Source organism: Bos indicus x Bos taurus, unplaced genomic scaffold (assembly GCF_003369695.1).
Source record: "Bos indicus x Bos taurus breed Angus x Brahman F1 hybrid unplaced genomic scaffold, Bos_hybrid_MaternalHap_v2.0 tig00004281_arrow_arrow_obj, whole genome shotgun sequence".
NCBI classification, from domain to species: Eukaryota; Metazoa; Chordata; class Mammalia; order Artiodactyla; family Bovidae; genus Bos; species Bos indicus x Bos taurus.
This window is the reverse complement of record NW_020867790.1, coordinates 8442-20916: the sequence shown is the minus strand read 5'-3', so window position 1 is coordinate 20916 and position 12475 is coordinate 8442. Positions and strand designations below refer to the sequence as shown.

The 12475-nt window shown below is 41.7% G+C and overlaps 1 protein-coding gene across 1 annotated transcript in view; it reads right to left on the bottom strand.

Moving 5' to 3' along the window:
* The window catches only part of LOC113889191 (multidrug resistance-associated protein 4-like), a gene marked incomplete at its 3' end in the record, with an annotated part of 50578 nt that extends 38923 nt beyond the window's left edge, over positions 1–11655 (bottom strand). The window contains exon 1 of the mRNA XM_027535983.1: positions 11579–11655. Within this exon, the coding sequence (XP_027391784.1) occupies positions 11579–11620 (42 nt within the window). The remainder of the gene's footprint in view (positions 1–11578) is intronic.
* Positions 11656–12475: the final 820 nt, after the last annotated feature.

The following is a 12475-nucleotide window of genomic DNA, read 5'->3' as shown; positions in this document are numbered from 1 at the left end:
CGTCCCTTTCTCCTCCTGCCCCCAATCCCTCCCAGCATCAGAGCCTTTTCCAATGAGTCAACTCTTCGCATGAGGTGGCCAAAGTACTGGAGTTTCAGCTTTAGCATCACTCCTTCCAGAGAAATCCCAGGGCTGATCTCCTTCAGAATGGATTGGTTGGATCTCCTTGCAGTCCAAGGGACTCTCAAGAGTCTTCTCCAACACCACAGTTCAAAAGCATCAATTCTTTGGTGCTCAGCTTTATTCACAGTCCAACTCTCACATCCATACATGACCACTGGAAAAACCATAGCCTTGACTAGACGGACATTTGTTGGCAAAGTAATGTCTCTGCTTTTGAATATGCTATCAAGGTTGGTCATAACTTTTCTTCCAAGGTGTAAGCGTCTTTTAATTTCTTGGCTGCAGTCACCATCTGCAGTGATTTTGGAGCCCAGAAAAATACAGTCTGACACTGTTTCCACTGTTTCCCCATCTATTTCCCATGAAGTGGTGGGACCAGATGCCATGATCTTCGTTTTCTGAATGTTGAGCTTTAAGCCAACTTTTTCACTCTCTTCTTTCACCTTCATCAAGAGGCTTTTTAATTCCTCTACACTTTCTGCCATAAGGGTGGTGTCATCTGCATATCTGAGGTTATTGATATTTCTCCTGGAAATCTTGATTCCAGCTTGTGTTTCTTCCAGTCCAGCATTTCTCATGATGTACTCTGCATATAAGTTAAACAAGCAGGGTGACAATATACAGCCTTGATGTACTCCTTTTCCTATTTGGAACCAGTCTGTTTTTCCATGTCCATTTCTAACTGTTGCTTCCTGACCTGCATACAGGTTTCTCAAGAGGCAGGTCAGGTGGTCTGGTATTCGCATCTCTTTCAGAATTTTCCATAGTTTATTGTGATCCACATAGTCAAAGGCTTTGGCATAGTCACTAAAGCAGAAATAGATGTTTTTCTGGAACTCTCTTGCTTTTTTGATGATCCAGCAGATGTTGGCAACTTTGTCTGTGGTTCCTCTGCCTTTTCTAAAACCAGTTTGAACATCAGGAAGTTCACGGTTCACATATTGCTGAAGCCTGGCTTGGAGAATTTTAAGCATTACTTTACTAGTGTGTGAGATGAGTGCAATTGTGCAGTAGTTTGAGCATTATTTGGCATTGCCTTTCTTTGGGGTTGGAATGAAAACTGACCTTTTCTAGCCCTGTGGCTACTGCTGAGTTTTCCAAATTTGCTGGCACATTGAGTGCAGCACTGTCACAGCATCATCTTTCAGGATTTGAAATAGCTCAACTGGAATTCCATCACCTCCACTAGCTTTGTTCATAATGATGCTTTCTAAGGCCCACTTGACTTCATGTTCCAGGATGTCTGGCTCTAGGTCAGTGATCACACCATTGTGATTATCTGGGTCATGAAGATTTTTTTTTTTTTTAAACTTTACAATATTGTATTAGTTTTGCCAAATATCGAAATGAATCCACCACAGGTATACCCGAGTTCCCCATCCTGAACCCTCCTCCCTCCTCCCTCCCCATACCCTCCCTCTGTGTCGTCCCAGTGCACCAGCCCCAAGCATCCAGTACCGTGCATCAAACCTGGACTGGCGACTCGGGACCTAACAGAAGCAGAAGATATTAAGAAGAGGTGGCAAAAATACACAGTAGAACTGTACAATAAAGATGATCTTTTTTGTACAGTTCTTCTGTGTATTTTTGCCACCTCTTCTTAATATCTTCTGCTTCTGTTAGGTCCATACCATTTCTGTCCTTTATCGAGCCCATCTTTGCATGAAATGTTCCCTTGGTATCTCTAATTTTCTTGAAGAGATCTCTAGTCTTTCCCATTCTGTTGTTTTCCTCTATTTCTTTGCATTGATTGCTGAGGAAGGCTTTCTTATCTCTTCTTGCTATTCTTCAGAACTCTGCATTCAGATCTTTCCTTTTCTCCTTTGCTTTTCACCTCTCTTCTTTTCACAGCTATTTGTAAGGCCTCCCCAGACAGCCATTTTGCTTTTCTGCATTTCTTTTCCACAGGGATGTTCTTGATCCCTGTTCCTGTACAATGTCATCAACCTCTGTCCATAGTTCATCAGGCACTGTATCAGATCTAGTCTCTTAAATCTATTTCTCACTTCCACTGTATAATCATAAGGGATTTGATTTAGGTCATACCTGAATGGTCTAGTGGTTTTCCCTACTGTCTTCATTTTAAGTCTAAATTTGGCAATAAGGGGCTACAGTCCATGGGGTCGCAAAGGGCCAGACACAACTGAGCAACTGAGCTCACTGGTAATTCAGTCATTGTGACCCCAAGTTTGTCCTTTTCGTTTCTTCCCAATACTGTATCCCAAATAAAGATAAAATTAATATGTTAAAATTAATATCTAGATATACTCCCAGAGAAGGCAATGGCAACCCACTCCAGTACTCTTGCCTGGAAAATCCCATGGACAGAGGAGCCTTGTAGGCCAGCAGTCAATGGGGTTGCTAAGAGTCGGACACAACTAAGCGACTTCACTTTCACTTTTCAGGCATTAAGGAAATGCAACCCACTCCAGTGTTCTCTCCTGGAGAATCCCAGGGACGGCGGATCCTGGTGGGCTGCCATCTATGGGTTCACACAGAGTCAGACACAACTGAAGCTACTTAGCAGCAGCAGCAGATATACTCCATTATTATACATATCCTTCTGTCTGCATTTTCCAATTTTGTTTGGTTTCTTGGGGTTGTATCTGATTTCTCCCATGCAGGGATGACTTCCAGATTTTTTTGGGGGGGGGGAATAACAGTCTGCTCAGCTCACAGAGCAGATTGATCATTAAAATGTCTTAAAAATGCTAATAGAGCATACTAACTTGTGTTGATTTAAGAATTATTATTTAAATTAAAAACAAACATTTTGTGAGAATGATGAGTTCTAAGCCCAGAACACAAAATGTCTTTGACAGGGTGGGGTGGAAGCCCAATAATTTTAACAAATACATAAATCCCAAGGACCCAAAATTAGGCTGAGTATTTTAAATGTTCAATATCTATATATGGCTAGTAGTAAAAACACTAAATTTCCACAGGAAGACTCTACTACTAGAATGAACACCATATTCTAATGCTGCAGATTTAAAATATTCCTCTTGAAGAAGGAACTCATAGGGCCTGGACCCCATCTTAGGCCTGTTCATGCTGATCATGCTAAGCCACCTCTCCAATGGACTCTGGACTCTGTGCTTAGTGCCTATGGAAACTACAATAGAAGGATATGATCCCCTCTGGACAGGGGAATCTTGAAGATCACATCCAGGTTACTCATTGCCTAAGAGAAAACAGACTCTAGTCACCCCTGCCTCCAGACAGGTCATAAATTCTTTTTGTATCTATTGGAGTGTAACTGCAGGCTTATTGATTATTAACTGTTTAAACACCTAACACTTGATAACACTTGAATAATGGGGTTATTGTGATTGTATTTACCCTTCCTTTGTTTTATGTAAGTCTCAAGGAAATTGGGGTGGTAGGTTTGGACACGTACACATGGGGTATAAAAGATTTTAACAAACACTGGTCAGGGTCCTTGGCTAAGAGGAGACTCTGACTTGGGCCCGCCGGTGTAATAAAATGCACTCCACTATCTGCATTGTCCTGAGTGAGTTTTTTTCCCGGAACACGTGGCTATAACACTCTCACAACCACAGTTTGAATATATGATCTGTTTGCCAGTAGCTTCCAAATTACTTACATTCCTGTTACAACAGACAAGTAGCTGACATGATTGTATACGTACAAAATCCTATAGAATTTTAGAAAACACCACCAACTCCAGGAAATGCAAAGTGAATTCTCAAATAAATCAATTGCTTTCTATATACTAGCAATGAGCATTTGAAAATGGTGTTTTTTCTTTGCATTCAAATGGATGCTTTTGAACTGTGGTGTTGGAGAAGACTCTTGAGAGTCCCTTGGACAGCAAGGAGATAAAATCAGCCAATCCTAAAGGAAATCAGTCCTGAATACTCATTTGAAGGACTGATGTTGCAGCTGAAACTTCAATGTTTTGGCCACCTGATGTGAAGAACTGACTCATTTGAAAAGACCCTAATGCTGGGAAAGATTGAAGGCAGGAGGAGAAGGGGACTACAGAGAACAAGATGGTTGGATGGCATCACTGATTCAAAGGACATGAGTTTAAGCAAGCTCTGGGAGTTGGTTAGGGACAGGAAAGTCTGGAATGCTTCAGCCCATGGGGTCACAAAGAGTCGGACATGACTGAGTGACTGAACTGAACTCATTAAATATTCAGGAATAAATTGAACCAAAAAGATTGGTGGAACAAAACAAAGATCCAGACACAGACTTCCTCACATATAGTCAGATGATTTTAAATCAAGGTGCCAATTCAGTGTATAAAAGTCTTTAACAAACTTGGCTAGAATAACTGGGAAAAATAAACTTCACAACTAAATACACTTTGATATGTAAAAATTAATGCAAAATGTATCAGTTTCTATAAAAAACTAGAACAATAGGAAAATATCTTCATGCTTCTAAAGATAAAGACTTCTTAGGATACAAAAACATAAATCATAACAGGGAAAAAAGGTAAACATGAAAGGTAACATGCAGGAAGGCTAGGGGTCTCCGAAGGGAGGAAATAGGCTGCTAAGTGTCAGACATTTTTTTTTTTTTTTTATCTCTTTCTTAAGGGGCTGCTGCTGCTGCTGCTGCTAAGTCGCTTCAGTCGTGTACGACTCTGTGCGACCCCAGAGACAGCAGCCACCAGGCTCCGCCGTCTCTGGGATTCTCCAGGCAAGAACACTGGAGTGGGTTGCCATTTCCTTCTCCAATGCATGAAAGTGAAAAGTGAAAGAGAAGTCGCTCAGTCGTGTCCGACTCTTAGCGACCCCATGGACTGCAGCCTACCAGGCTCCTCCGTCCATGGGATTTTCTAGGCAACAATACTGGAGTGGGGTGTCATCGCCTTCTCTGCTCTTAAGGGGCAGGAGGAAACAAACTACAAGTGTCAGATTTTTTTCCTTCTCTATACAAAATTAAAAGGAGGTTTCTTTTAAAATTCCGTGTTGCCACTAAGACATCTAGTTCTACCAGAACTTTATTCAAATCTTGAGCTAACCAATGTGTTTTTCTTATGGAAATGCTTTTCTTAAGCTATGATAATGAACTATGTTTTTACCCTGGGCTCTGTCTTCAACTCAGTTCTGCCTAAGACTCAGAACAGACTTGACAAACCAGAATGTTTTACTCATGCAAATATTCTCTTAAGCTATGTTAATGAGACTATATCTTTGCTTGGAAACCTGCCTTTCTTCAAGATTCATTTCAATCATTTTATGGCCCAGGAAAACACCTTGAGCCAATGTTATCTCAAAATGTATGTTGTGGGTGAGGAGCCACAAGTGATTTTGCAACCCAAGAAAATAAAATCTGTCACTGTAACCACTTTTACCCCATCTATTTGCCATGAAGTGATGGGACCGAATGCCATGATCTTAGTGTTTTGAATGTTGAGTTTTAAGCCAGCTTTTTCATTCTCTTCTTTCAACTTCATCAAGAGGCTCTTTAGTTCCTTTTTGCTTTCTGCCATTATGTGGTATCATCTGGATATCTGAGGCTGTTGATACTTCTTCTGGCAACCTTGATTCCAGTTTGTGATTCATCCAGCCCAGCATTTCACATGATGTACTCTGCATATAATTTAAATAAGCAGGGTGACATTATACAGCTTTGACATACCCCTTTCCCAATTTTGAACCAGTCTGTTGTTTCATGTCTGATTCTAACTGTTGCTTCTTGACCTGTATACAGATTTCTCAGAAGGCAGGTAAAGTGGTCTGGTATTCCCAACTCTTTAAGAATTTTTCCACACTTTGTTGTGATCCACACATTGAAATGCTTTAGTGTACTCAATAAAGAAGTAGATGTTTTTCTGTAATTCCCTTGCTTTTCCTATGATTCAACAGTTGTTGGCAATTTAATCTCTGGTTCCACTGCCTTTTATAAATCTTGTACATCTGGAAGTTCTTGTTCACGTACTGGTGAAGCCTAGCTTGAAGGCTTTTGAGCCTTACCTTGCTGGCAAGTGAATTGAGTGCAACTGTATGGTAGTTTGAACATTCTTTGCCATTGATCTTCTTTGGGATTTGAATGTAAGGTGACCTTTTCCAGTCCTGTAGCCACTGCTGAGTTTTCCAAGTTTGCTGGCATATTGAGTTCAGCACTTTCACAGCATCACCTTTTAGGACTTGAAATAGCTCAACAGGAATTCCATCACGTTCACTAGCTTTGTATGTAGTAATGTTTCTTAAAGCCAACTTGAATTCACACTCCAGAATGTTTGCCTCTAGGTGAGTGAACACACTGTCATGGTTGTCTGAGTTATGAAGATCTTTTTTGTATAGTTCTTCTGTGTATTCTTGCCACCTCTTCTTAATATCTTCTGCTTCTGTTAGGTCCTTGCCATTCTGTATTTTATTATGCCCATCTTTGCATGAAATGTTCCCTTGGTATCTTTAATTATTTAAAGAGATCTCTAGTATTTCCCAATGTTATCTGGCACTCTGGCAAACTGTGTGAAAATTACATTAATTTGAACTATTTTGTGTTCAATGGTCTATTTTGAGAATGGTTGATTTTTATTCTGTGAGTCTACATGGGAAAGTGTCCATTTAAGTCTTCAAGGATTGCAAAGCCTAGAATCTATGTAATGCAAACTCATGAGGTAATATTTATGAGCCTGAAAACTGTGTGTCCCAATAATTTTAATTCAACATCATGCCTTTAGCAGACTGTTTCTCCTACTTAAAAATACATTTGGTGTTTTAAAATAGCGATGCATTATTTAGTGCACATCTGCATATCTGAGATTATTGCTATTTCTCCTGGCAATCTTGATTCCAGCTTGTGCTTAATCCACCTTGGCATTTTGCATGATGTACTCTGCATATAATTTAAATAAACAGGGTGACAATATATAGCCTTGACTTATGGCAGAAAGTGAAGAAGAACTAAAGAGCCTCTTGATGAAAGTTAAAAAGGAGAGTGAAAAGTTGGCTTAAAACTCAACATTCAGATGTCTTAAGATCGTGCATTCGATCTTATCACTTCCTGGCAAATATATGGGGAAACAATGAGAGATTTTATTTTCTTGGGCTCCAAAATCACTGGAGATGTGACTGTAGCCATGACATTAAAAGTCGCTTGCTCCTTGGAAGAAAGGACCCATATAAACAGCAATATTAAAAAGCAGAGACATTACTTTGCCTACAAAGGTCCATTTGGTCAAAACTATGGTTTTTCCAGTAGTCATGTATGAATGTGAGAGTTGGACTATAAAGAAAGCTGAGTGCCTAGAGAACTGATGCTTTTGAACTGCGGTGTTAGAGAAGACTCTTGAGAGTCCCTTGGACAGTAAAGAGATCCAAGCATTCCATCCTAAAGGAAATCTGTCCTGAATATTCATTGGAAGGACTGATGCTGAAGATGAAACTCCAATCCTTTGGCCACCTGATGCGAAGAACTGACTTATTGGAAAATACCCTGATGCTGGGAAAGATTGAAGGCAGGAAGAGAAGGGGACTACAGAGGATGAGATGGTTGGATGGCATCACCGACTCGATGGACATAAGTTTCAGCAAGTTCTGGGGGTTGATGATGGCCAGAGAAGCCTGGCCTACTGCAGTTCATGGGGTTGCAAAGAGTTGGACATGACGGAGTGACTGAACTAAACTGATCTGATTTAGTGCTCAAGATGCACTTAGCTTTGTGCTAAGAATTTTATTAAAACAACTTCATTTTGTCTTCCCAATAAACCTTATAAAGTCGGTATTATTTTCCCTGTTTTACAGAGAGGAGGTGTTGTTTTTGTGCAGCAGAGATGGTAAGACTCTGGATCCAGGACTCAAGCTTCAAAAGGGAGACTGCAGGCCTCCTCACTCCAGGGCACTTCGAAGCTGTTGACATTGTAAATGATTATCAGGTGCTGTGCTTAGTTACTCAATCATGTCTGACTCTTTGCAACCCAAGGGACTGTAGCCCACCAGGCTTCTCTGTCCATGGGGATTCTCCAGGCAAGAATACTGGAGCGGGTTGCCATGCCCTCCTCCAAAAGATCTTCCCAACCCAGGGATCGAATCCAGGTCTCCCACATTGCAGGTGGATTCTTTACCATCTGAGCCACCAAGCACACTATACAAATTGATTTTTTTTAATGCTACCTTTCTTCTTCCTTTGGAATTGTGAACAGCTCCCCTTCATCAATAACTATAATGTGACTGAACAGGCAAGACATCTGTTGTTATAAGAGTCTGGGTACAGAAGGGTGTACAAACTCGTGATCACCCCTCTTTTGGGATGTCGTCTCTGAATGACATCACTTGAGGGGATGGACTGTCCTTAAGTGTGGACCCACTAGGCAGAATCCAGTGTTTTCACACTTGACATCACCACTACAAAATATTAAACAAATAACCTGAGATTTCTTTTAAGAGAATAAGAAGGAATTAGATAAGGAAAAGTATATGGAATAAACCCTTTAGATGTAATAAACATGAAAATAATCAAGTATTTTCCAAGGTTTATAAAATATACCAAGGCTGATCAGAATCATCAGGAATGAATTCCAAGCCACCTGACACTAACTGCATTCTTTGAAACAAAGCTGAACAAGCCCCTTCCTGACTTCCTGTCACTCTCAATAGTGACAGAGAGAAAAGACTGCTTCCCACATAGGAACTGAGCTTCTGGCAGCACCTCCTGTTTCACCACCCACAGGAGCATTTTCCTTTCCTCTGGGATGAAAGGTCACTTCATAGAAACTCCACCCACTTCCTGGACCAGACTCTCTAACTGCCCCAGCTCCCACATCCAGTTTGCCTTTCAGGGCTTCCTCCAAGGTACTTGCACAATTCAGATTCCAAAGGCAGCAAGAGGTGAGTTTCTATGTGATTCCTTTCTCTGGGTTTCCCTGATAGCTCAGTTGGTAAAAAATCTGCCTGCAATGCAGGAGACCCCAGTTTGATTTCTGGGTAAGGAAGATCCCCTGGAGAAAGGATAAGCTATCCACTCCAATATTCTTGGACTTTCCTTGTAGTTCAGCTGGTAAAGAATCCACCTACAATGCAGGAGATCTGGGTTCAATCCCTGGTTTGGGAAGATCCCTTGGAGAAGGGATAGGCTGCCCACTCCAGTATTCTGGCCTGGAGAATTCCAAGGACTGTATAGTTCATGGGGTCACACAAAATTGGACATGACTGACTGACTTTCACTTTGTTTTCCCTCCCCAAGGGTCCTGGAAGAGGGCTTTGTGCCCGACTCACTCCTGTACCTCAGGGTCTCAACTTTAATCCCTATTTGTTGAACGGAAGGAGAGAGAAAGAATACCACCCACCACCTTACACATATCCCCAACTCAAACTACAAACCCAAACAGCCAGCAACACCTCCTCAGACCCTACATTCCAGATGGGCCTCTCTCCTGCTTCATTCAAACTCCTTCCAGGAGTAGCCTGTCTTCACCTCACCTCCCTCCACACCTCCTGGATTTGCAGGCCTTTGCACTCTGGCCTCCTCACATTTGAAACCTGCTTCTCAGGTCACGGACAACTCCTGATTCCAAATCAACCAACAACTCTCCGTGGGCTCACCTTCTCATTTGCATTGAACAGACCTGTCTTTCCTCAGGTCTCCACCCTGTCTCCTCCTCTCATTCCTTGCTGTTCACTGTGTGTCTCCTCTGCTTGCCTCCTCTCTCAGCTTTCTCTCTAAATATCAAGGCTTCCAAAAGGTTCTGATCTTGGTCCCTAAACATGCCTCACTCTCTCTGGGCAATCTTATCCATCTTCACAGATTCAACTACTACCTTCTCAGTGAAGAATATACAAGGGCCATCCCAGGTCTCTCCCTCAAATACCAGACTCTAACTTCCAATGACCTTTAGGATGCCTCCACCTGGAGGACTTGGACTTCAAGATAATTGAAATACAAGTGGAAGAGCTGGATTGGAAATCAGTGAGACTGAAATTTTCTCTCCTCACATGACTGAGAATGTTTATCCTGAAATCACATAGCATCTGTTCCTATCCCTCTTTAGGTCATGCAAAAATCTGTGATGGATTCTGATTATAAGGGCCAATTAACCATGAGCCAAGCACACAGCAGGCCAGCCAGCTTTGGAAACCCAACCTTGACCTAGTTTATAGTAGCAAAGGAACAGAACCTTTTACAAAATCTTTTCAAAGTAATTAACAATCACTGTCAAGATGTGATACTGCTTTACTGAAAGACTGCTTCTGGGGATAAGCAATGTAGCTAAACCCAAGAGGACACCTTTATAAAATAAGTTTCCAGAAAAGAAAAAAAAAAAAAAAGCACATATATCTTTGTATCTTTGCAGTAAAAGTCCTCTGCCTCTGAGTCTCAGCTTACTTCTCATTGGTAAATAGTGGAAGCCTTTGCCCACAGGCTGTGCTGTTTGCATTCAGGTATTAGTGTGCAGCTTTTGATAAATGCATTTCATTTACAAAATAAACACTTAGAAAGTCACATAGCTTGAATCATTGAAAAGCAGACAGGAATAACAGAGAAAACACCCCAGGTGAGCAATGATACTGAATGAGGAAACAAGAGCTGAGATGACCCAGCATCATTCCTTAGAACCTCAAGTTCACAGACAAAACAAAAGCTGGATAGAAGCATTTCCGTGGGTATTTCTGCCTTTTTTTTTTTTTTTTTTTAAAGATACGTTAAAACAGAGACTTCAACGTGTGAAAAGAAAAACTGCCTACAAAAACAAAGAAGACATTTTTTGAGATAACTTTGATCCTGTAATCAAAATTACTGGATTAAACTCTTTGTATCAATAACTGCCCTTTATTGTCCTTGATCAAGTATTATTTTCACCTTATTATTACTAATCTTTTCTTTCTAAGTGATCACATCTGATCCTATCAAAAAAAAGAAAAAAAAAGGTACAATAAATACTTGGCTTCTGTGGTGAAGTGAAGTCACTCAGACATGTCTGACTCTTTGCGACTCCGTGAACTGTAGCCCACCAGGCTCCTCCGTCCATGGGATTCTCCAGGCAAGAATACTGGAGTGGGTTGCCATTTCCTTCTCCAGGGGATCTTCCCGACCTGGGGATTGAACCTGGGTCTCCCTCATTGCAGGCAGACGCTTTAACCTCTGAGCCACCAGGGAATGGTAATACAACACATAATTTAGCTCATCTAGTCTCTTTCCATGAGAGGTGACTGTTTATGTTATGAAATGTGCTCACAGTAAAGGGAATCCAAGCCAAACATCTGGAATGCTGAGGGAGAACCACTTACCCAGCCTGTCACTGCTTTAGACCAACCTTGATGTGACTGTGGAGCCACTCATGACCAGGTGTTACTCATGTTAACTCAGCCTCCCAATCACAGCCACACCTTTTACTTATAAAACATGACCTTTGCTGAAGGTAATAAGATACATCGCCAGGCTGACAGGCCCACCCTAAGTCCCTGTGAAAAGGCCTTGAGGAACGGGCACTCTGCTACTCCCTGGGAGAACTCTGACAGGACTGATACATTACCTGGATGAAATCAAGAAATATCAAAGGCAGCAAGTCATCCATATGCCCAATGTCTTTGGAGAAACGATTTAAAATTCTTCCTACAAGAATAGGATACAAGATATTACTCATTTAAGAAAAACACCAATACAGTATACTACACAGTGTCAGACTTTAAACTTACAAAAAAAGTATGTTTTTTCCAGTGGTCATGTATGGATGTGAGAGTTGGACTATGAAGAAGCAGAGCGCCAAAGAATTGATGCTTTTGTACTGTGGTGTTGGAGAAGACTCTTGAGAGTCCCTTGGACTGCAAGGAGATCCAACCAGTCCATTCTGAAGGAGATCAGGTCTGGGATTTCTTTGGAAGGAATGATGCTAAAGCTGAAACTCCAATATTTTGGCCTCCTCATATGAAGAGTTGACTCACTGGAAAAGACTCTGATGCTGGGAGGGACTAGGGGCAGGAGAAGGGGACGACAGAGGATGAGATGGCTGGATGGCATCACCTAATCGATGGACATGAGTTTGAGTGAACTCCGAGAGCTGGTGATGGACAGGGAGGCCTGGTGTGCTTGGGGTTGCAGAGTCGGACACGATTGAGCGACTGGACTGAACTGAACTGAATGCATACATATGGAATTTAGAAAGAAGGTAATGATAACCCTGTATGCAAGACAGCAAAAGAGACACAGATGTATTAACAGTCTTTTGGACTCTGTGGGAGAGGGCGAGGGTGGGATGATAAGTGAGAATGGCACTGAAACATGTAAAATATCATATGTGAAATGTATCACCAGTTCAGGTTTGATGCATGATACAGGGTGCTCTGGGCTGGTGCACTGGGAGGACCCAGAGGGATGTGATGGAGAGGGAGGTGGGTGGGGGTTCAGGATGCGGAACACATGTACACTCATG